This window comes from Triticum aestivum, chromosome 4D, assembly GCF_018294505.1.
Source record: "Triticum aestivum cultivar Chinese Spring chromosome 4D, IWGSC CS RefSeq v2.1, whole genome shotgun sequence".
Lineage (NCBI taxonomy): Eukaryota > Viridiplantae > Streptophyta > Magnoliopsida > Poales > Poaceae > Triticum > Triticum aestivum.
Genome location: NC_057805.1, coordinates 491,533,860 through 491,558,488, shown reverse-complemented (window position 1 = coordinate 491,558,488; position 24,629 = coordinate 491,533,860). Strand labels below are relative to the sequence as shown.

The 24,629-nt window shown below is 42.8% G+C and overlaps 1 protein-coding gene across 1 annotated transcript in view; it reads left to right on the top strand.

Annotated features, from left to right (window-relative positions):
* The window catches only part of LOC123100535 (chaperone protein DnaJ), a 41,039-nt gene extending 17,376 nt beyond the window's left edge, over window positions 1-23,663 (top strand). The window contains exon 6 of the mRNA XM_044522449.1: window positions 23,529-23,663. Coding sequence (XP_044378384.1) covers window positions 23,529-23,663 — 135 coding nt within the window. The remainder of the gene's footprint in view (window positions 1-23,528) is intronic.
* Window positions 23,664-24,629: the final 966 nt, after the last annotated feature.

The following is a 24,629-nucleotide window of genomic DNA, read 5'->3' as shown; positions in this document are numbered from 1 at the left end:
CAGGCCCACGTGCTCCGAAAAATTTGGGGTCATCTCATGCATGCCTCCACATGAACCATGTACAAGCCGGACCATTCGGGTTTGTCGGAGGGCAAGTTTGAAAGAGGTTTTCCTTGCCGGTCCCACCAAATGATCCCAAACTTTATGCACACCCTACCATGACCATGGCATGCATGTGGGAGCAGAATTCATACACCACGGCCACATTTTTGTTGAAATCCCATTAATAGCCATGTGTATTACATGTAATTGAGCATGTGTAAAATTTATTAGGTGATTTGAAGGTCAAAACATTAACTTGTCATATATGCAAAAAAAATGTGTATTGAATGCAAGTGAGCATGTGTATAATTTAGTGTGTGATTTGAAGATCAAAACACATGGCAATATGCCAAAAAAAAGTGCCCACTTACCAGAGCAGGAGAATTCATACACCACGGCCTGCATACGACTAGGAACCCAGCCGTTCATCGGTCAGGATGCAGGCCCGTGGTGCAGAATATCTCTGCTGCTAGTAGGCCCCACGGGGCAGACGGGACGAGAGTTAGGCAATGTACTGCCTGCATATGATAGGAGCTTGGGAGGGGAGTCGCAGCCGGGTATATAAACCGGTGCGGCGCTCTCTCGCTTGGCGAGGTGGGACTAAACTCCCACCACCCAACGGCTGTGCGCTGCGCTGTGCCCTGCGCGGCTCTGCCTTGGGCCCAATTCGGGCGGGCTGGCCCAAGGCAGCCTTACCCCCGCACTGATCTATTTTATATTCTCTTTGTTTTTCACTTCTTAACTCCAAAATTTCTTTTCTTGTTTATATTTCTAATATTTAAAATCAAATCTCTTTTTTCTATATTATTTCTAACATTGTTTACTAAAATTAAAAAAATATGCCAAATTCTGTTGTGTTTTATTTCATTTGTTCGTTCTCGTTTTTATATTGATAATATTTACAAAATATAAACTAAAATGGTGTGTTTTATTTCAATTCTTCATTCTAATATTTCTTATCTTTATTATATTTGAAATGTTTTTAGTTTGTAAAATAAAATGTTCTGTTTTATTTCACTTCTTCATTCTAATATTTGCTTTCTTCTTTATATTTGAAATATTTTCAAAATGTAAGATAATATGTTATCTTTTATTTCACTTCTTCATTCTAATAGATCTTATCTTTTTTACATTTGAAATGTTTTTTAAATGTAAGATAATATGTTGTCCTTCCTAATTATAAATTTTCTTTCCTGTTTGATACTTGAAATATTATTAAATCAAATCTAGTTGGGACAATCGCATGCATGCCTCCAGATGCACCATGTACTAGAAGCAGGTTTATCTTCTCGGTCTCACCAATTGAGACCAAACTTTATGCACACCCTACGATGACCATGGCAAGCATGCATGGCGAGTATCGTTCATTTCCGACACTCGATGCATTTTCTAGGGTTTTTCCGGCGAGAAAACCCTACAACACTGCCCCCACGTGACGCAACGTGCGTTTTGTGTCTGAATTTTCTAGGGTTCTTTTCCGTGACCACATTGGCCATGCCCACATGGTCCCAAAAGTTGAGGTGATAACCCACAAGTATAGGGGATCGCAACCGTTTTCGAGGGTAGAGTATTCAACCCAAATTTATTGATTCGACACAAGGGGAGCCAAAGAATATTCTCAAGTATTAGCAGTTGAGTTGTCAATTCAACCACACCTGGATAACTTAGTATCTGCAGCAAAGTATTTAGTAGCAAAGTAATATGGAAGTAACGGTAACGGTAGCAAAAGTAATATTTTTGGGTTTTGTAGTGATTGTAACAGTAGCAACGGAAAAGTAAATAAGCGAAGAACAATATGTGAAAAGCTCGTAGGCATTGGATCGGTGATGGAGAATTATGCCGGATGCGGTTCATCATGTAACAGTCATAACATAGGGTGACACAGAACTAGCTCCAATTCATCAATGTAATGTAGGCATGTATTCCGAATATAGTCATACGTGCTTATGGAAAAGAACTTGCATGACATCTTTTGTCCTACCCTCCCGTGGCAGCGGGGTCCTAGCGGAAACTAAGGGATATTAAGGCCTCCTTTTAATAGAGTACCGGACCAAAGCATGAACACATAGTGAATACATGAACTCCTCAAACTACGGTCATCACCGGAGTGGTCCCGATTATTGTCACTTCGGGGTTGTCGGATCATAACACATAGTAGGTGACTATAGACTTGCAAGATAGGATCAAGAACTCACATATATTCATGAAAACATAATAGGTTCAGATCTGAAATCATGCCACTCGGGCCGTAGTGACAAGCATTAAGCATAGCAAAGTCATAGCAACATCAATCTCAGAACATAGTGGATACTAGGGATCAAACCCTAACAAAACTAACTCGATTACATGATAAATCTCATCCAACCCATCACCGTCCAGCAAGCCTACGATGGAATTACTCACGCACGGCGGTGAGCATCATGAAATTGGTGATGGAGGATGGTTGATGATGACGATGGCGACGGTTCCCCTCTCCGGAGCCCCGAACGGACTCCAGATCAGCCCTCGAGAGAGAGATTAGGGCTTGGCGGAGGCTCCGTATCGTAAAACGCGATGAATCCTTCTCTCTGATTTTTTTCTCCCCGAACACGAATATATGGAGTTGGAGTTGAGGTCAGTGGAGCGACAGGGGGCCCACGAGGCAGGGGGCGCGCCCAGGGGGTAGGGCGCGCCCCCCACCCTCGTGCCCAGGGTGTGGGCCCTCTGGCCTTGATTCTTTCGCCAATATTTTTTATATTTTCCAAAAATAAGCTCCGTGAAGTTTCAGGTCATTCCGAGAACTTTTGTTTCTGCACATAAATAACACCATGGCAATTCTGCTGAAAACAGCGTTAGTCCGGGTTAGTTCCATTCAAATCATGCAAGATAGAGTCCCCCAAGCTTAAAGCTTTGCTTGTCCTCAAGCAATTCAGTTGATAAACTGAAAGTGATAAAGAAAAACTTTTACAAACTCTGTTTGCTCTTGTTGTTGTAAATATGTAAAGCCAGCATTCAAGTTTCCAGCAAAGATTATGACTAACCATATTCACAATAACATTTAGGTCTCATGTTTACTCATGTCAATGGCATAATCAACTAGCAAGCAATAATAATAAATCTCGGATGAAAACACTTTCTCAAAACAATCATGATATGATATAACAAGATGGTATCTCGCTAGCCCTTTCTGAGACCGCAAAACATAAATGCAGAGCACCTTTAAAGATCAAGGACTGACTAAACATTGTAATCATGGTAAAAGAGATCCAGTCATAGTCATACCCAATATAAATTAATAGCAATGCATGCAAATGACAGCAGTGCTCTCCAGCTGGTGCTTTTTAATCAGAGGGCGATGACTCAACATAAAAGTAAATAGATAGGCCCTTCGCAGAGGGAAGCAAGGATTTGTAGAGGTGCCAGAGCTCGATTTTGAAATAGAGATAAATAATATTTTGAGCGGCATACTTTCATTGTCAACATAACAACCAAGAGATGGCGATATCTTCCATCCTACACACATTATAGGCGGTTCCCAAACAAAATGGTAAAGTTTTTACTCCCCCTCCACCAACAAGCATCAATCCATGGCTTGCTCGAAACAACGAGTGCCTCCAACTAACAAGAGTCCCAGGGGGAGTTTTGTTTGCAATTAATTTGATTTGATTTGCATAAAGCATGGGACTGGGCATCCCGATGACCAGCCATTTTATCGTAAGTGAGGAGCGGAGTCCACTCCTCTTGAGAATAACCCGCCTAACATGAAAGATAAGGACATCCCTAGTTGATACATGAGCTATTCGAGTATACAAAACAAAATTTCATTTGAAGGTTTAGAGTTTGGCACATACAAATTTACTTGGAACGGCAGGTAGATACCGCATATAGGAAGGTATAGTGGACTCATATGGCATAACTTTGGGGTTTAAGGAATTGGATGCACAAGCAGTATTCCCGCTTGGTACAAGTGAAGGATAGCAAAAGACTGAGAAGCGACCAACTAGAGAGCGACAACAGTCATGAACATGCATTAAAGTTAATATACACTGAGTGCAAGCATGAGTAGGATATAATCCACCATGAACATAAATATCATGAAGGCTATGTTGATTTGTTTCAACTACATGTGTGAACATATGCCAAGTCAAGTCACTCGAATCATTCAAAGGAGGATACCACCCCATCATACCACCTCACAACCATTTTAATAGCATGTTGGCACGCAAGGTAAACCATTATAAACTCCTAGCTAATTAAGCATGGCATGAGCAACTATAATCTCTAATTGTCATTGCAAACATGTTTATTCATAATAGGATGAATCAGGAACGATGAACTAATCATATTTACAAAAACAAGAGAGGTCAAGTTCATACCAGCTTCTCTCATCCCAATCAGTCCATCATATATCATCATAATTGCCTTTCACTTGCATGATCAAATAATGTGAATAATAATAATAGTGCACGTACATTGGACTAAGCTGGAATCTGCGAGCATTCAATAAACAGGAGAAGACAAGGTAATATGGACTCTTGGTTAAATCAACAATATTGCATACAAGAGCCACTTCAACAATTTAATCATGGTCTTCTCCTATCGACCCCCAAAGAAAAGAAATAAAACTATTTACACGGGAAAGCTCCCAACAAGCAAAAGAAGAACAAGAAATCTTTTTGGGTTTTCTTTTTAATTATTACTACTACAGCAAGAAAATAAACTAGCTAAAAGCTACTACTAATTCTTTTTGGTTTTTCTCAAGGTTTATCAAACACACAAGAAGAAAGCATAAAAAAAGAAGGAAAATAAACTAGCATGGATATTACAGTGAAAAAGTATGGGCACCGACATTTAGCAATGAGTGTGTAAATGTAAATGTAATGTCGGTGAGAAATACGTACTCCCCCAAGCTTAGGCTTTTGGCCTAAGTTGGTCTATTGCCACGGCTGGGCTGGCGGATATCCAAAGTTGTAGTTGGGGTCGTACTGAGATGCAGCGGTCATTGCATCGTGTGCTGCAGCTTGGAGGCGAGCTATCTCAGCCCTCCTCTTATACTCCTCCGCCTCCTCTCTGGTTATAAAATATCTCCCCTTTGCCTGAAAGTCAAAGAAAGTAGAGGCAGGGAGAGCAACGTGATAGGTGCGTCGTCTGTGAAAGATTAGTCGGTACTGGAGGAACTGATCGTTCCTCTCAACAAACTGATGACGAACCATGGCCTCATAATCTAAATAAGCCGAAGGCAACTCAATATCATCCTCACGTATGGTTACACCAAGAAAATTAGCTAAACGGGTTGCATAGATTCCACCAAAGAAATCTCCATTAAATCTATTATTATGCAACCTTCGTGCAACAATGGCTCCCAAATTATAATGTTTATCTCCTAACACAGCACTCCTGAGAACACTGAGGTCAGGGACACATATGTGACATGCTTCATCCTTACCATTTATGCACCTACCTACGAAGAGAGCAAAATAATGTATAGCAGGAAAATGAATGCTCCCTATGGTAGCTTGTGCTATGTCTCTAGATTCCCCCACAGTTATACTAGCAAGAAAATCTCTAAATTCATATTTGCGGGGTTCACTAGTGCTACCCCATTGTGGAAGTTTGCAAGCAGTAGTAAAATCCTCTAAGTCCATAGTATAAGAATTTTCATAAAGATCAAACAGGACAGTTTGAGAATTACGTGAAGATGAAAATTCAAACCTCCGCACAAAGGAACTAGTGAGATAGTGGTACTGACGGCACTTATCGGCCTCGAAGCTCTCAAGATCAGCATTACGCAAGTATGCGTTAAATTCTTCCTTAATTCCAGCTTGATCCATGAAGTCCTCCTAAGGCCACTCACAAGGCCGTACTGGAGCGTCCCTTGGTGGTTCATCGTCAGCATCGCGCATTGCAAGCCTGGGCCCTTGCTTCCTTGAAGAACAGCCTTGGTACATTTTCCTAAACATATTTCCTCCTCTGAAAAATTTCTGAAATTTTTTGTAACTTCAAATAAAAGTGAACCAAACTCAACAAAATTGATAGCAACTACTCCTACAAGTGCCTAGGGCCTATATCATGCATTAGAACTACTTGGGACCATATAAATTTGACATGCAAGCTCAAGAACATGGTCACCTAGGCAGCACAAATTTGCAAAGAATAAAGCACTAGAACAAAAACTAATTGGACCAATGGAGGAGTCACATACCAAGGAACAATCCCCCAAAGCAGTTTTGTGACAGGTGCTTTGAGCAAGGAGATCGAAAATCGCAGCAAAATGAGCTAGAACTCGTGCTTGAGCTGGATGGTGATTTTTTTGCGAGGAAGAAGAAGTGTGTGGGTGCAGGGATAAGTGGAGGGGAGCCACCGTGGGCCCACGAGGCAGGGGGCGCGCCCTGGACCCTCGTGCCCAGGTGCTTGCTCCCCCTGCTGTGTTCTCAGTGCCAGATATTCTCAAATATTCTAGAAAAAATCATATTTCTTTTTCGGGGCATTTGGAGAACTTTTATTTTCGGGGTATTTTTATATTGCATGGATTATTCAGAAAACAGACAGAATACTATTTTTACTTTATTTAATCTAAATAACAGAAAGTAAAAGGAGGGTACAGAAGGTTGTGCCTTCTAGTTTCATCCATCTCATGCTCATCAAAAGGAATCCACTAACAAGGTTGATCAAGTCTTGTTAACAAACTCATTCCGAATAACATGGAACCGGAGAAATTTCGAATAACACTATGTTACCTCAACGGGGATATGCACATCGCCAATAATAAGAATATCATATCTCTTTTTGACAGTAGGTAGAGGAAATCCAAAACCTCCAATAATAATCGATGGAACTTTTCCAATAGAATTTATACTATGAACTTGAGGTTGTTTCCTCGGAAAGTGTACCATATGCTCATTACCATTAACATGAAAAGTGACATTGCCCTTGTTGCAATCAATAACAGCCCCTGCAGTATTCAAAAAGGGTCTTCCAAGAATAATAGACATAGTATCGTCCTCGGGAATATCAAGAATAACAAAGTCCGTTAAAATAGTAACGTTTGCAACCACAACAGGCACATCCTCACAAATACCGACAGGTATAGCAGTTGATTTATCGGTCATTTGCAAAGATATTTCAGTAGGTGTCAACTTATTCAAATCAAGTCTATGATATAAAGAGAGAGGCATAACACTAACACCGGCTCCAAGATCACACAAAGCAGTTCTAACACAGTTTCTTTTAATGGAGCATGGTATAGTGGGTACTCCTGGATCTCCAAGTTTCTTAGGTATTCCACCCTTGAAAGTATAATTAGCAAGCATGGTGAAAATTTCAGCTTCCGGTATCTTTCTTTTATTTGTAACAATATCTTTCATATACTTAGCATAAGGATTCATTTTGAGCATATCAGTTAATCGCATACGCAAAAAGATAGGTCTAATCATTTCAGCAAAGCGCTCAAAATCCTCATCATCCTTTTTCTTGGATGGTTTGGGAGGAAAAGGCATGGGTTCTGAACCCATGGCTCCCTTTCTTTACCGTGCTTCCTAGCAACAAAGTCTCTCTTATCATAACGTTGATTCTTTGATTGTGGGTTATCAAGATCAACAGTTGTTTCAATTTCTACATCGTTATCATTGCTAGGTTGAGCATCAACATGAACATCATCATTAACATTATCATTAGGTTCATGTTCATTACCAGATTGTGTTTCAGCATCAGAAATAGAAATATCATTTGGATTCTCAGGTGGTTCAGCAATAGGTTCACTAGGAGCATGCAAAGTCCTATCATTTTTCATTTTCTTCTTTTTAGAAGGACTAAGTGCATCTATATTATTTCTCTAAGAATCTTGCTCAATTCTCTTAGGACGGCCTTCAGGATACAAAGGTTCCTGAGTCATCTTACCAGTTCTAGTAGCCACTGTAACATCATAGTCATTATTCTTATTATTCAATTCATTGAGCAAATCATTTTAAGCCTTAAGTACTTGTTCTACTTGAGTGGTAACCATAGAAGCATGTTTACTAATGAGTTTAAGTTCACCCTTAACTCTAGACATATAATCACCCAAGTGTTCAAGCATATAAGAACTGCGTTTTAATTCTCTACCAAAATAAGCATTGAAGTTTTCTTGTTTAACAATAAAATTGTCAAACTCATCTAAGCACTGTCTAGCAGACTTATAGTGAGGAATATCACCTTGATCAAATCTATAGAGAGAATTTACCTTTACTACCTGTGTCGGGTTATCAAGACCATGTGTTTCTTCAATAGGTGATGAATTAAGATTATATATTTCTTCAATAGGTGGTAAATTAAGACCATGTATTTCTTCAATAGGAGGTAAATTCTTAACATCTTCAACTTTTATACCTTTTTCTTTCATAGATTTCTTTGCCTCTTGCATATCTTCAGGACTGAGAAATAGAACACCTCTCTTCTTCGGAGTTGGCTTAGGAATAGGCTCAGGAGTTGGCTCAGGAAGTGTCCAATTATTTTCATTTGTCAACATATTATTCAATAGAATTTCAGCTTCATCCGGTGTTCTTTCCCTGAAAACAGAACCAGCACAACTATCCAGGTAATCTCTGGAAGCATCGGTTAGTCCATTATAAAAGATATCAAGTATTTCATTTTTCTTGAGAGGATAGTCAGGCAAAGCATTAAGTAATTGGAGAAGCCTCCCCAAGCTTGTGGGAGACTCTCTTCTTCAATTTGCACAAAATTATATATTTCCCTTAAAGCAGCTTGTTTCTTATGAGCAGGGAAATATTTAGCAGAGAAGTAATAAATCATATCCTGGGGACTACGCACATAACCAGGATCAAGAGAATTAAGCCATATCTTAGCATCACCCTTTAATGAGAACGGAAATATTTTAAGGATATATAAGTAGCGAATTCTCTCATCATTAGTGAACAGGGTGGCTATATCATTTAATTTACTAAGGTGTGCCACAACAGTTTCAGATTCATAGCCATAAAAAGGATCAGATTCAACCAAAGTAATTATATCAGGATCAACAGAGAATTCATAATCCTTATCAGTAACGAAGATAGGTGAAGTAGCATAAGCAGGATCATATTTCATTCTAGCATTCAGAGTTTTTTGTTTAAGCTTAGCTAATAATTTCTTAAGATCACTTCTATCATTGCAAGCAAGAAAGTCTCTTTTAGTCTCTTCATCCATAACATAGCCCTCAGGCACAACAGGCAATTCATATTTATTGGGAGAGCCTTCATCATCACTTTCATCAATATTATCAGTTTCAATAATTTCATTCTCTCTAGCCCTAGCAAGTTGTTCATTGAGAAATTCACCAAATGGCACAGTAGTATCAAGCATAGAAGTAGTTTCATCATAAGTATCATGCATAGCAGAAGTGGCATCATCAATAACATGCGACATGTCAGAATGAATAGCAGAACCAGGTTTAGGTGTCGCAAGCTTACTCAAAACAGAAGGTGAATCAAGTGCAGAGCTAGATGGCAGCTCCTTACCTCCCCTCGTAGTTGAGGGATAATTTTTTGTTTTCGCGTCTTTCAAGTTCTTCATAATGACCAGCAGATATAAATCCCAAGTGACTCAAAGAATAGAGCTATGCTCCCCGGCAACGGCGCCAGAAAATAGTCTTGATAACCCACAAGTATAGGGGATCGCAACAGTTTTCGAGGGTAGAGTATTCAACCCAAATTTATTGATTCGACACAAGGGGAGCCCAAGAATATTCTCAAGTATTAGCAGTTGAGTTGTCAATTCAACCACACCTGGATAACTTAGTATCTGCAGCAAAGTATTTAGTAGCAAAGTAATATGGAAGTAACGGTAACGGTAGCAAAAGTAATATTTTTGGGTTTTGTAGTGATTGTAACAGTAGCAACAGAAAAGTAAATAAGCGAAGAACAATATGTGAGCTCGTAGGCATTGGATCGGTGACGGGGAATTATGCCGGATGCGGTTCATCATGTAACAGTCATAACATAGGGTGACACAGAACTAGCTCCAATTCATCAATGTAATGTAGGCATCTATTCTGAATATAGTCATACGTGCTTATGGAAAAGAACTTGCATGACATCTTTTGTCCTACCCTCCCGTGGCAGCGGGGTCCTAGCGGAAACTAAGGGATATTAAGGCCTCCTTTCAATAGAGTACCAGACCAAAGCATTAACACATAGTGAATACATGAACTCCTCAAACTACGGTCATCACCGGGAGTGGTCCCGATTATTGTCACTTCGGGGTTGCCGGATCATAACACATAGTAGGTGACTATAGACTTGCAAGATAGGATCAAGAACTCACATATATTCATGAAAACATAATAGGTTCAGATCTAAAATCATGCCACTCGGGCCGTAGTGAGAAGCATTAAGCATAGCAAAGTCATAGCAACATCAATCTCAGAACATAGTGGATACTAGGGATCAAACCCTAACAAAACTAACTCGATTACATGATAAATCTCATCCAACCCATCACCGTCCAGCAAGCCTACGATGGAATTACTCACGCAGGCGGTGAGCATCATGAAATTGGTGATGGAGGATGGTTGATGATGACGATGGCGACGGATTCCCCTCTCCGGAGCCCCGAACGGACTCCAGATCAGCCCTCTCGAGAGAGATTAGGGCTTGGTGGTGGCTTCATATCGTAAAACGCGATGAATCCTTATCTTTGATTTTTGTTCTCCCCGAACACGAATATATGGAGTTGGAGTTTATGTCGGTGGAGCGTCAGGGGGCCCACGAGGCAGGGGGCGCGCCCTTGGGGGTAGGGCGCGCCCCCCACCCTCGTGCCCAGGGTGTGGGCCCCCTGGCCTTGATTCTTTCGCCAATATTTTTTATATTTTCCAAAAATAAGCTCCGTCAAGTTTCAGGTCATTCTGAGAACTTTTGTTTCTGCACATAAATAACACCATGGCAGTTCTGCTGAAAACAGCGTCAGTCCGGGTTAGTTCCATTCAAATCATGCAAGTTAGAGTCCAAAACAAGGGTAAAAGTGTTTGGAAAAGTAGATACGACGGAGACGTATCATGGGGTCATCTCATGCATGCCTCCACATGCACCATGTACAAGCAGGACCATTCGGGTCTGCCGAAGAGCAAGACTGAAAGAGGTTTTCCTTCCCGGTCCCACCAAATGATCCCAAACTTTATACACACCCTAGGATGACCATGGCATGCATGCATGACAAGTATCGTTCATTTCCGACACTCGATGCATTTTCTAGGGTTTTTCCGGCGACAAAACCCCACAACACTGGCCCCACGTGACGCAACGTGCGTTTTGTGTCCGAATTTGTGCACACCTTGCCTTGGGGACCACATTGGCCATGCCCACATGGTCCCAAAAGTTGTGGTCATCTCATGCATGCCTCCACATGCACCATGTACAAGCAGGACCATTCGGGTCTGCCGGAGGGCAGGTCTGAAAGTAGTTTACCTTGCCGGTCCCACCAAATGATCCCAAACTTTATGCATACCCTAGGATGACCATGGCATGCATGCATGACAAGTATCGTTCATTTCCGACACTCGATGCATTTTCTAGGTTTTTTCGGCGACAAAACCCTACAACACTGCCCCCACGTGACGCAACGTGCGTTTTGTGTCTGAATTTGTGCACACCTTGCCTGGGGGACCACATTGGCCATGCCCACATGGTCCCAAAAGTTGGGGTCATCTCATGCATGCCTCCACATGCACTATGTACAAGCAGGATCATTCGGGTCTGCCAGAAGGCAGGTCTGAAAGTGCTTTTCCTTGCCGGTCCCACCAATTAGGAAGTCATAAATAGGAAAACATTTAATCATACATATTTGAAATGAAATTGAAAAGTATGAGAAGAAGTGATATGGAATTTATGAAACATGAAAAAACAATTAGGAATAAGAAGGAGAAAACATAAAATAACAGGAAAACCAAATTAAAAGGGAAAGAGGAACAATACATTTGAATATATAATATTGTAGAAATGATAGAGATACTATAAATATTGTTGAACATATACAAGTATACAATAACTAATAAGTGTCACAAAGATTTTTTTTTGAGGGAAGAACCAATGATATTTATTTTGAGGGAAGAAACAATGTAGGTAGGTGGGCCGGCCCAGACCGCAAATAACTGTCGGATCCATATTGTGGGGGCCCACAACGCTGCGCTTTCCATGCACGTCGATCATACGCACGTCGATCACGGGAGTAGTTGCCGTTCTGTTACACAATTCCGGGATCGTGCTAATCCTTATGTTCCTAATCCCTACGATTGAAGAGCATGTTCATCCTCGCTTGAACGGAGGAAAATATAGATCGCGAGATTGGCCAAAGGGAAGTTACGACGACCTAGGAGTCGACCTCGTATATAATCTCCACCTCCTCGCACATGTCGTCGACTAGATCGCCTCCTGCCGGCGAGTCGTCGACAGCTCCGTCTACCGCATCCCACACGCCACAAAAACCCCGAGAAGATCAAGGTCGTCCGCACGTGCTGGCCGACCTCGACGAACTACGTCGACAACGCATCGCCGACTTCTTTCATCTTCGTCGACCGATCAAGTAAGTTGTCCTCCTTACCTCGTGCCTTCATAGCAAGCTAGTTCCTCCGTCTCGTTGCTTTGATGGACTTAGGTTTACCACATACTTTCAACTAGTATCAACTCGACTAGATGCGTTCTGACCAGATGGCGTAGATGAACTAAATCTTTGGTTCTTTCATAGCATGGTAGAATAAGATGTTGTTTCTCGAGAAGCATGATGAAATAGATTTTTTGTCACATGATCCAATTATATTTTTGTCACACGATCCAATTATATTATTGTGCACATAGAACATTAAAGAGTTATAAGCATTAGATGTTGATGAACCTCAAATAGGTACCATTGCTATAGACTGTAGTTATTTACAGCTGATCAATTTGTCACCCTGTTAATAAGACAACCAGACGAATTAGTAACAGTTTACCATATTAGATTTATTGATTACATAATTTATCTCATACTCAAAGAACTTGATCACATGCAAGTAAATTCAATTACCAATTGTAGTTATTTTTTTATTGCCTCATATCAGCACACACTTGGCTGCATGTTGCAGTATACATGGTGCTAGTTTTATATTTGCATTAGTGTTATTTTTGCATTAGTGTTAGCTACTGCCAGAAAGTTTTATATTTTTACATGTCTATTGTTATTTTTGCATTAGTGTTTGCTAATGTCACGAAGTTATATATTTTCTTTCAACTGGATGGACGAGTTGAATGGAGAAATAGTATGCGCCGTTGAAAAATGGTGCAAGCTTGTTGCCGCTCTATCGAGCGGTCAACACGCTAGAGTGGCTGATACAACATTGCGCAACATGCTGCAGATACCATCTATTAAGATGCGTACCCTACTGATTAGGTATATGATTGAGAATTTTCAGGCCAGCACGGCCAGATTCATTATACAAGAGCAGGTTGGGGAGGTGACTCTCGGTGCGGTCGACGTCGAGTGCATCTTTAACCTCGAGAACCAAGGACTGTCCGCTTCAGACATTATGATTGAAGAAGGCAAGGACTTCAAGGAGCGGGTGCCGCCACAATTTCTCAGTAAGACATCAGAAAACATAGTGCTAGATAATCTCATTGAGGACATAATTAAAAGTAAAGCCACCGACGACGATTTCCTTCGGAAAGTAGTCCTTGTCCTGTTAGGAACAATTATTGCTCCCATGTCGAGCAAGATTGTGCCAAAGCAGTACTACGCTTTGGTCGATGATGTGAAACGTATTTCAAAGATTAACTGGAATGTGTTCACCCTGCGTGTTCTCCTTGATTGCCTTCGCATAGTCAATAAAGGCAAACACCTCCGCCAATGGCCGAAAGGCAATTTGGCTCTGTTGCAGGTACACATATGAGACCTGTTGCATAATGTCAATTATTATATCATTGCAATTTTATGTGATGTATTGTACTAACTTTAAATACTTATATTTTTTTCTAGTACTTGTACTGGAAGAAGGTGCAACCTGTCGAAGGCGAATGCGCCTATAATCCCAACTTGTCCATACAACCTCTTATGAGGAATTGGACAGAAGGTGCAACCACTAAGAGAGATCGGTTCGACTATGACAATGGGCGCGGTCGTGGTAACGTCAAGGTAAGTCATTGTGTTCTGTCTTTCTTAAATGTTTTGTAACTTAATAATATTTATTTTTTATTCATCACATGTACTTCAATATCGCATCCAGATCGAAAATAATATCACCCAAGAGTATAGGGCGCAGGAGCCCAAAATCCCAAATAATGCGCCTACCATGAAGCCAAAAACCAAGCCTGCAAATGGAAACGCAAAGAAGTCGACGACAGCCCCAATGTCGGAAGATTTGATGGAGCTTCTAATGAAGCGGTGCATGGACTTCATACACACCCAGATGAGGCAAATCCCTGATCAAGTTGCTGAGGTGTCACACCCTAACTTCTAGTTTACAGTATGTTTGCTGTTTTAAACCATGCAAGCATTACTAAATTTATATTTCTATTACAGCGGTTGTTGGAGAAGTTGAACAAATCAGGTGTCATGTACAAGCCGGTTGCTGCCGTGCCATCCGCGGACAATGATGTGGATGAAGAACTGGATTCGTTTGAGAACGGTCCATATGAAAAGAAGGAATTCGTGTACAAGGATGACATAGACTCACGCGGAGAGCCTGTCATTGACATGACGCAGCCTGATGAAGTGGTTCCCAACCATAAAACTGCACCTGAGGTACTATGTACATATATTTCTGTATATAATTTTCTCCTTTAATTTATTTACGTGCTGAAATGTTCACACGATTTTGTTTACCAAACAGAAAACCCCACCGAAGATGAATGGACACAAGGAAGCTTCACCTATTAAGCGTAATGATGAATGTGGCGCTACACCCGAAAACCCTTGGGTCGTTGGTACTTCTACTCAAGCACCTTCATCGGACATAGACATTTGTCCATCTTCTGTCAGCAAGTTCATGGCTAAGGCGAATGGAAAAAAGGGTGCAACAATCGATAAGGATGAGGAAGTTATGTCCGGTAAGCGCAAGCGGACCGTTCCTAAGAAATTTGAATCCCCCTACGCACTTGACAAGCCCAGAAGGCGTACCAACCGTGGTCAGAAACCCTCTGGTACTACTACTGCTAGTAGAGGTATCGTAACTAACTTTATTAATTTGTTATATACTACGAATGCATATCATCACCATTGTTGACGTTCATATTATTTCATGCAGCTCTGTTTTCTGAAAATCATGAGCCGGAGGTTGTGGCAGATGAGTTGACGCCGGAAATAATTGATGCAGCTGTTTCATTTGTCGAGTTAGTTGCTAGCACCGAGAAGAATAAGGGGAAGAAAGTTTACTACAGTGAAGGGCGTGGCATATCTCTGACTTTCAAAAGGATTCGACCGGTACTAACTCACAGATGGCTGTTGGACGATGTAAGTACTACTTGCATGTCCTGTTATTAAAATTCTCAATAATCTATGTCTCAACTTTCAACATGTAATGCCCTGATATTCTATGAAGGTTATTGATGCTTATATGGGACATTTGGAGCTGCGCGTTGGTCATGATCGTCACCTCTGTCCAGCGTGGAGGTCCAAATTCCTTGTAGATCGTGCTATCGCACGAGATGATCCATTGCCGTCGAGCTGCAACATGGATAGTGCTCTGTCCAAAGCTGGAGCAGTTAATAGAGTCACGAAAGAGTATACTGTGCATGATAAGGTACGTTATGTTTGTAATTCTTCACTACAGGACATTTCATCAAGTATTTCGTTTGATCCACAATGGTTTTTTGCACTGTAGATGTATATCGCGTTGAATATCGACAATGCCCACTGGATGACCGTGGTCATGCACTTGATCAAGCAAGAATTCCAAGTTCTCGATTCGCTCTATCCTCTGGACCTGACAGAAAAGACTGTGAAAGCACTGGTAATATAACCAACATTTGTACCATTGGTCTTACATGTTGTTTATTATTCGTCTTTAACACTATCCTCTTTATAGCGAATGGCTATAGCACACGATATGCACCTAGCAAATCTTATTACACCAGGGAAATATCCGGACGTAAGTAAGTGGCCTATCAAGGAGTATGACATGCCCCAGCAAGAGGATGGGTGAGTTAATAGGACATCATGCACATTCAAACAACAACACACATGTTCGTATTGCCCACCGCTAATGTTTGCATATGTACTAGGAACTCTTGTGGCCTTTTTGTCACAGAATGTCTAGAACATTGGGACGAGGACCGAATGACCCGCGATTTTTCACAGGTATGCTGTTATTTACGTTTGTAGACTAGCTAGTATGTCGTGTAGCAACTTCGGTTCATGTAACCTTTATGTCATTTTTGGCAGGCCACCGTTGACGCAAGGAGAAGACGTTTCGTCGCCGAGTTGATTATGTCACCTTCGAACACGATGGAGTGTGTGAAGAACAAAATTCGCGAAATCGCAAGGAAAAGGCGCGCCTGAAGAATTCATGCGGCATGCAAGATTCAAGTTTTAGTGGTTTGGATTTAGTCCGGTCGAAGGTTTCGACGGCATGATTATCTTAGGGTTTCTATCATTTTTCTGTAATAAACAGGGCATCTCGAATATTGGGACACATACATGTCTATGTGTCTGTCAGACAATTCGCTCGTACCAGACAATTCGGTCATACAATTCGCTCGGAGAAGACAATTTGGTCGTACCAATAAAGTTTTGGCTTCACTTATCAATTGTTCTTGCTTAATATTTTTCTCGTTCTCCAATTTTTTATAATTGTATTTTTCACATTAATAGTATTCGCATTCTATTTTTCTCTTCAATGCTCTCCTAAGTTTCATATAAAATTTTCACATTCTTTACTTTTTTTAAAAACTCTACCAAGCTTAGCCTTCTGCCTTAGCTATCTGCATGTCATCATCTTGCATAATCTCCTGGTAATTCCCCCTCATCACATGATTATGAAAAGTAGTCATGTTAGCTAAGTAAATATATCGAGCCAAAACGTAATATTACACAGATGAAAATTAGTCATGTCAGCTCGTTGGCTCTATCGCGTGTTATAAGGCATCATGTTTTTCTATTTTGTTTTACAAACCCATTGTTTTTTATTGTATGATAATTAACTTTTTTGTACTCACCATGATGCCAGGCACGGTCCATCTAACCATGTGAGGGGCCCCACAGGCGGCCTATCGTGCTGGCAGCGCTACACCAGCCAATTTTGCTAGGTTCACATCAATCTTTCCCCTTTTCTCATTTACCTTTCCAAATCCCTAGCCATCTCTCTCCATTTGCGCCTCCAAATCTCGACGGTGAAGCATGATAGCGAGCTGGGCGTCGGGCGGTAGTGGCTGCGGTGAGAAGAGCGGTGGCACAGGAGGCAGTGAAGGCGGATCGAGTGGAACAGGGGACGGGGGTTTCGTGGGCGGCGGCGGGCCGGGAGAACCCACGGCTAGGGTTTCTTCAGTGCTACACTTTGGTGGCAAAAAGGTAAGTTCTTTACCGTTGTTCTTTACATCCCAACATTATCGCCCACAATTCATGACCTATGGCCATGACAAGCTCCATCTATGTGGTCATCAGGAAACTCCTGGTGGACGTGTCTGCATAGATGCAGACAATGTTGGCAGCGCATTCGTGGGATGTGTGTTTGAGGTTAGTCTACTGAGCATGATCTTCAAACTAGTACTGCTATTGCGGTCAAGCTGCAAAAAAGTTTAGTGTTTAACGCTTGCAGTGACAAGTTCAGTTATAAATTGACTTGAATTGCTCATGATTTATTTAGGATGATATCACTTCTGAGTATGTTGAATGGGTTGATGGGGAGTGGGATAGCAAAGCAAAGTCAGTCATTAAGTATCTTGCCATGAAGAACAAGAAACTGGAGACTAAGATTACAGAATATGAAGCTGAAATTAAAAGGAATGAGAAAGAAAAGAGGGCAATGGTTAAGATGCACAAGGAAATATTGCTCTATAGGGATAGGATTTTAGGATTTGGAGTCTTCTGTATCTTGGCCTGCTTGCCATTATGATTGCTGTCATAGTTAGCAAGTAGATTGTGCATAAAGTTATGGACATCATTGTAATTGACATGATGAAATGCTGGTGAATTATTTGCTATTCAGTTTATGGGAAAAGTGTAACAAAGATTGCAGCATAAATAACATGGAGCCATCATGATTGGTAGACAATGCACTTTTGGCATGTTCTATATTTGGCAGACAATGCACTTTTGTCATGTTCTATATTTGGCAGACAATGCACTTTTGGCATGTTCTATATTTGGTAAGTGATGCGCATGGGCACATCACCTAGCAACACTACTGATTTATGCAGCAGCCCAGTTCATTGTCTTGTTGCAACATAGGAGCAACATCTAGCAGCACCTACACCTTTGATGCAACACTGAAGCAAAGCAACAGTACATATTCAATATTCTGAAATTTAACTGAACTTGACACTTAGGGTGAGCAGTAGATATTCAGTTCTTCAGCCACAAAGAACCCGACCAAACCGTATCGATTGCATAACTTATATGCTTACATATAAAAGCATACCTAACCAACATCAAACCCAAAATAATGTTAACTTATATGCTGAAACATATAACAGCATACCTAACTAAAGATAATCAGCAGCTTCCTCCTCCTTCAGCAACTGTGCCCATCTTCACTTCTACAGAAATTTGAGGCGGCATGAGCGGCGCACCACACACGGAGAAGCCTTCTTCTTGACCGCCGTCCTTTTCGACAGCTGCGCCACCTGATCCTGAGCCACCTGATCCTAAGCCACCTCCTCTTCTTCCACCTTCACTATGTCAGGGAGGAGGGGAAGGAGCTCGACGTCGATGGGCATTGTCTTGCCACCCTCGACAGCGACCGGCGCTACCATCTGCACGGCGTCCTCCTCGCCCTCCTCATGGTCATCAGGGATGACCAGTACCTCCTCCACGTCGTCCTCCACGACGTCACAGCCCAACGGCAGGACTGGCTTCGGCATGTGGCGGACCTGGTAGTCCGGGCTGACGGGCGCAGGGAGAGCGAGCTCGACATTGACGCGCTCCGCCCTCGACGCGACGCGTGCTGGATCTGGCCGCAGCATCATGGTGGTGGAGCGGTACATCCACCACCTTGCGCGCTGAATAGGGGAGTCGCTCAGCGTGGCCTCTCGCATTGCCCACACGAGGAGGAGAGCCGACAGGACGCCGCGGCCGTAGGGGAAGGCGCGCTTCTTCTCGGCGTCGGTGAGGACTTTGACGAGGCCACGCGCGTGGTTGACCAATATCTCCGTGCTGGGGAACCAGCCACACACCTCCGTCAACTGCGCGTCCACCCCTCGTCATCGCGGCGAGCTCCATCATCGCTCTCTGCCAGCCGAGGCTTCTCTCCATGGAGGCGGCTGCAGCGGTCGCCGGCGAGGGTTTTCTCGATCTACTGTAGGTGGGGATAAGAGGGGAGTTTGAACCGGCGCCCGTGGGAGGTGGGTGAGTGCGTGGTGGGGAGGAGAGTGGTACAGTTACTTATTTAATGGCATTTAGGACGTGGGGAGGGGAAATGTACGATATTCTTTCTACCTCCCGCCCCGGTCATAACACAGTAAATAATTTTTTTGATTTTTGTTTTGAGGGAAACATCTTACTTTATTTAAACAAAGTCTGGGATCTCATCTGCTAATACACTAAGGATACAATCAGGGGGGCGAAAGCCTCCTAACCAAAGAAACACAATCGCCTACAGCTACCTTAGCCAAAGTATGAGCCGCCCGATTAACACAGTAAATAATTGAAGCAAGTGTTCTACTCTTCTTCCTTCTCCACCGTTCTGCACATGATAAAAGACAAGCTAAGTTAATGAATGATAAAATTTTTAATAATCCACAATGCATACAAACACTTACTTCTGATTTAGTTTGCATTTCTTGCTACGTCTAGTGTGTCCTAGCAATTTGCAAGCGCTGCACCGGGTTTTCAACTCATCAAAAGAGAGTGGTCTACCATTTTTCGAGACAGGGTGGCTCTCATCTATCTTTGTTGCACCTTTGCTTGACACTTTCATAGGATCTTTAACCGCATTCATGTTGCCTTCACCATCGTCCACATATTCAACTGCACACTTACTGATGTCATTTCTTTGCTTGATCAAATTTTCCTGTAGCAGATCATACTCATGACTCTTAGCTATCACAGCCTTCAAACTCTCCTGTAACTGATCCCACAAAGCAGGGTGTTTGCATGCCGCATGCATAGCTTCTGACGCTAACACACTGACCTGGCTATATTTCATTCTTTCCCCGGCCCCAGTCCAACCAAATCCCAACAGATCGCTTGTGCACCTTGCGGGTAGTCCCAACCTTGCTTCTTTCGTGAACCAAACAAGAACTAAACACTTTGGTATTTCAGATATGTTCAAGTGCTTCAGTACATGGAATATGTGCTTGCAAGGTAGACCCTTTCGAATCATTCTTCTGCAGCTACACCTTATAGTTTCTGCGGAATTTACTGGTGTATACTCCACCCAAAAATGGCGCTTCCAGTTATTCTTCCAGGCCACGATGTACTGCTGTGATCCGTCTCCCAGCTTAATTTCTACAATCTCCATGCCGCCAATTTTTCTAAGATCATCTTGCAACATATGGAAGTTTGCTGGAGTGAAGACGTGAGAAGCAGCTATCTCAAGTTCCCTCGAGCTAGTAACTGGCACCGGTAAACTCTGTGAGGCTGTGCAGTCATCTCGCGCCTCGTTTTCACGGATACGCACAACGGCGTTCTCATAGTGCAAAATCATATCCACCAGGGTCATTTCACCGTCTAGGTGGAGGTGAAGGAATGAGTTCAGGCTTTCACTCCGCTGGTTGCTTTTCATGCCAAGCCAAAACCCCTCTGTTAGATAAGCCGCGACCCACAGTCTCCTCTTCTTATACATCCGTCTCAACCATGTTACAGTTTTTTCCGACTGGCATCTTTTGGAAAATGCGTGCCATCTCTCCTCAAACGTGGCCGTGGACGTGTTGTAGTACAGAAGAGTTCGGAACTCCTTCAAGGACTTGTGACTGAGGTGAATCTTCATATTTTTTTCTATATGCCACGTACATATACGGTGCCACACATCTGGCAAGACTTCGCGAATTGCCTTGATCATCGCAGCGTCGGCGTCTGTGATAACACTCTTAGGCATATTTTGACACATGGACCTCAAAAAAGTCTGCACAGGCCACACGTATGTCTCTTCGGTCTCATCCGAAACTATGGCACAACCAAAAACAGTGGTGTTCCGGTGATTGTTAAGACCAACAAAATGTATGAATGGCATACCATAGCGGTTCATATTGTACGTGCTGTCAAATACAAGAACGTCGCCGAAGTCCTCATAGTCATGACGAGACTGGGAGTCGCACCAGAACATCCTATTCCAATGTCCTTCCTTATCCAGCTTGTACTCGAAAAAGAAGCTAGGATCCCTCTGTTTCCTACTGGCCATGATGCCTATGGCTGTGGCAGCATCACCTTTTGAAAGCAGCTTCCTCTTCTCCCTGGCGCAAAGGTTGTATATTTCACGCCTGGTAAAACCAACACCGCCGTACCATACATGTTTGCTGATGAAGCAATCCATCATGTCGTGAACTCTAATCCCTGCAGCTCCCATGGACATTATCTCATGCTTCTGGTACTCTTTGATTTTTCTGTGGGACCAAAGAAAAGGTACCTCGTCCGGTCCTGCTAACATATGGCTATGCTTGTCCTCAAAACTTTCAACATACCAAACCCCACGCTTTTGGTCAAGCTTGACGGCTAGGTGCGCTTCGCAAAAGCAACGTGTCTCGGCTCTGAGCCTACGGCTGTGTCCTTCCTTGGTTAGCAACTTGCTGTCATGTTTCCCTTGTCTGGAACAAACAAACCGCCTATAACGCATATGATGTGACTCGGTTTTGCTATACCTTACCTTATTCTTTCTAATGCTGAAACCATTATCTCTAGCATAGCTGTTGTAGAAATCATACGCAGCATCGTGAGACGTAAAGGTCATTTCCATTATCTGCATGAACATATCCCTCTTATCATCTGCACTGGTAGTATCTTGGACATTCTTTGCCCCATCATCTTGTGTCACCTACACAATCAAACCACAGCCATGAAAACAGTTTTTTATGGTTTAACATTACTTCCAATAGAACATTGATTACACACATACCTCACTCATGGTGACCGACGACTGGGACTCCCCAGAATCAGGTGCATCTAATGATTCGTCGTTAAGGCCTGTCTCCGCGTCGGATTCACCGTAATAGTCGTACGCATTATGACATTCGAAAATGAACTGAAAAATACAACACAAATACACAATTACTTATCATATATTATTCCAGAAGAAATTCAATTTGCATGCCAACAAAAAATTTCACTTCCGTACCTGACTAATGTAATCTTCATTCGAGAGCTCCGAGTTGTTTTCCTGATCATCATCAAGCTCATCGATCTATAAATTTTCAACACAAAGATTTAATGTTGTCGGATGTCACCAAAAAATTACAACATGACAATGCCACTCACATTAAGATCGTCCCATTCGTTCCCATTCTCTGACCGATCTCCACGATCTGAATTTCATCATCTGACCAATCTTCTATCCAGTCTTTCATCAGTTCTCCAAACTCCATGTCTACCATGATATCAGTTAACTCCTCATCCGCCATTTCCTACAACCAATAATATGTATCATCACATGTGCAAACATTATCAATGATGAAATATACAACACATAGCACACGATCACGGATGTTATGTAAACAACCCCAACCGAGGCCGTTCAGATCTGCCAAACTTAGTAAGGAAGATGGCCACGGCACCCGTCGTGATCACTTTCAATCGCGAGGAACTGCACGATCTCAAAACCTAGCTAGATCTGTGATTACCTCTGCCACCGGATACCTAGGTTAGCCGCCACATCAAATAACGATACTGGTGGTGCGCACAGCCGACGGCAACCGACGCTGCGTGAACCCAGATCACGAGGAGCAGCACTACCGGAACAAGATCCACGATCGCATGCGCCGCCAGGTAGCTAGGTTACCCGCCCTGCTAGGTTAACCACTACCACTAGCGGCGGCAGTTCGTTCGATGTTGCCGCGAGCGAGACTAGAGGGGGGACGCGGGATGCGGTACCTATGCGCGCTCGTTGGAGATTTACAACGTTGCCGCGCCCGCTGTCCGACGAGATCGCTGGCGACGAGATAGCCGCCGCTGGAGATCTACTACGTGACTTATGGAGCTGCGTCAATGCTCGCGAGATTGATGGAGCTGCGTGAATGATTGGATTCGGCAGGCCTTACGTGGACGTGGGGTCGTGTGATGTTTTTTTCGGACCAGGGTACTGTACATATACGGTCTGGGTTATACAGGGCTAGACAGGGCTTGGATCTGGGCTACGGCGCGCCAGGAAAAAAACAAACTCGCGGGAACAAAAATACCCCTCCGAAATTAATACCATGCAGCAGCAGGAAGACGGCGAGGGCGAGAGCCTGGAGGACCTGCACAAGCAGTTCGACGAGCTGTTCCTCAAGCCCGACGCCTACTCCTCCAAGTCGCCGCCGCCGTCCTCTTCCTCCTCCAAGACAAGGGCAGGCAAGAAGTAGCTGGAAAGGCTCCCAAGATGAATGGATCATCTTCATACGTGGTCGTGGAGATTTCATCAATCAGAATAGATCATTGTCTTGTGTTGCCTAGCTAGCTAAACTCACAAGAGAGAAGCGCACGACAGATGCCATGTCATGCTAGGCTATTGCTAGCCATCCACGGAGAATGTTGAATGTTCAGCTAGCATAGCATTGCCTAGTCACTAAGAATTTATTCAAGCGTCATCCACTCATGCATGCCTAGTGGAATGCGAGATGAAACCTAAGAGCATGGAGTACTTTGCTTGCAATTAATGAACAACAATTGTGTCTGTTAATGAATGAAGTTCCTGTCAACTTAAAAAAACGTTTTTGCTGTGTGTTGAGCTGCAAAAACATCTTATATTTAGTTACAGAGGCAATACAATATTACTCACACTGACCCCTGCTCAAAATATACTTTTGATAGCTCAGTGCACTTGCCAAAAGCGGGTTTGGACTTTGAAGACCAGGCTCAAGTGGCCTTTTATGTTTAATGAAAATATTATTTCTACACCTAAAAATGCTAACAAAAATATACAAAAATATGAAACGACCCACACGATTAGATGCCACACAGAAATGATATTGCCAACCAGTAAGATTCTTTTTTTTTGCGGGGAACCAGTAAGATGCTTGACACGGAAACCAGATGGTAAACCTCTCCAATGCAGCATTAAAGTGCAACCCCCACCAATTATTCAGAGAGAGGGAATGAGGCCGAAGAGAAAGAAACCACCAAGAAGAACTCCTTGGGAGAATCGGGGGGGGGGGGGGGGGGGGTACCATGGATCCGAGTTTTGCACGCACCCGAGCCTCGAGCACAAGACCGGGGGAGAAATCCCAGTTAAGAAGGCCCTCCATTGGCCTAGATTAGAGGGAGCTATTGGCATGGTTAGAGGTGGGTGGAGGAGGAGATGTGGGAGGAGCCATCACCAACGATTGTGA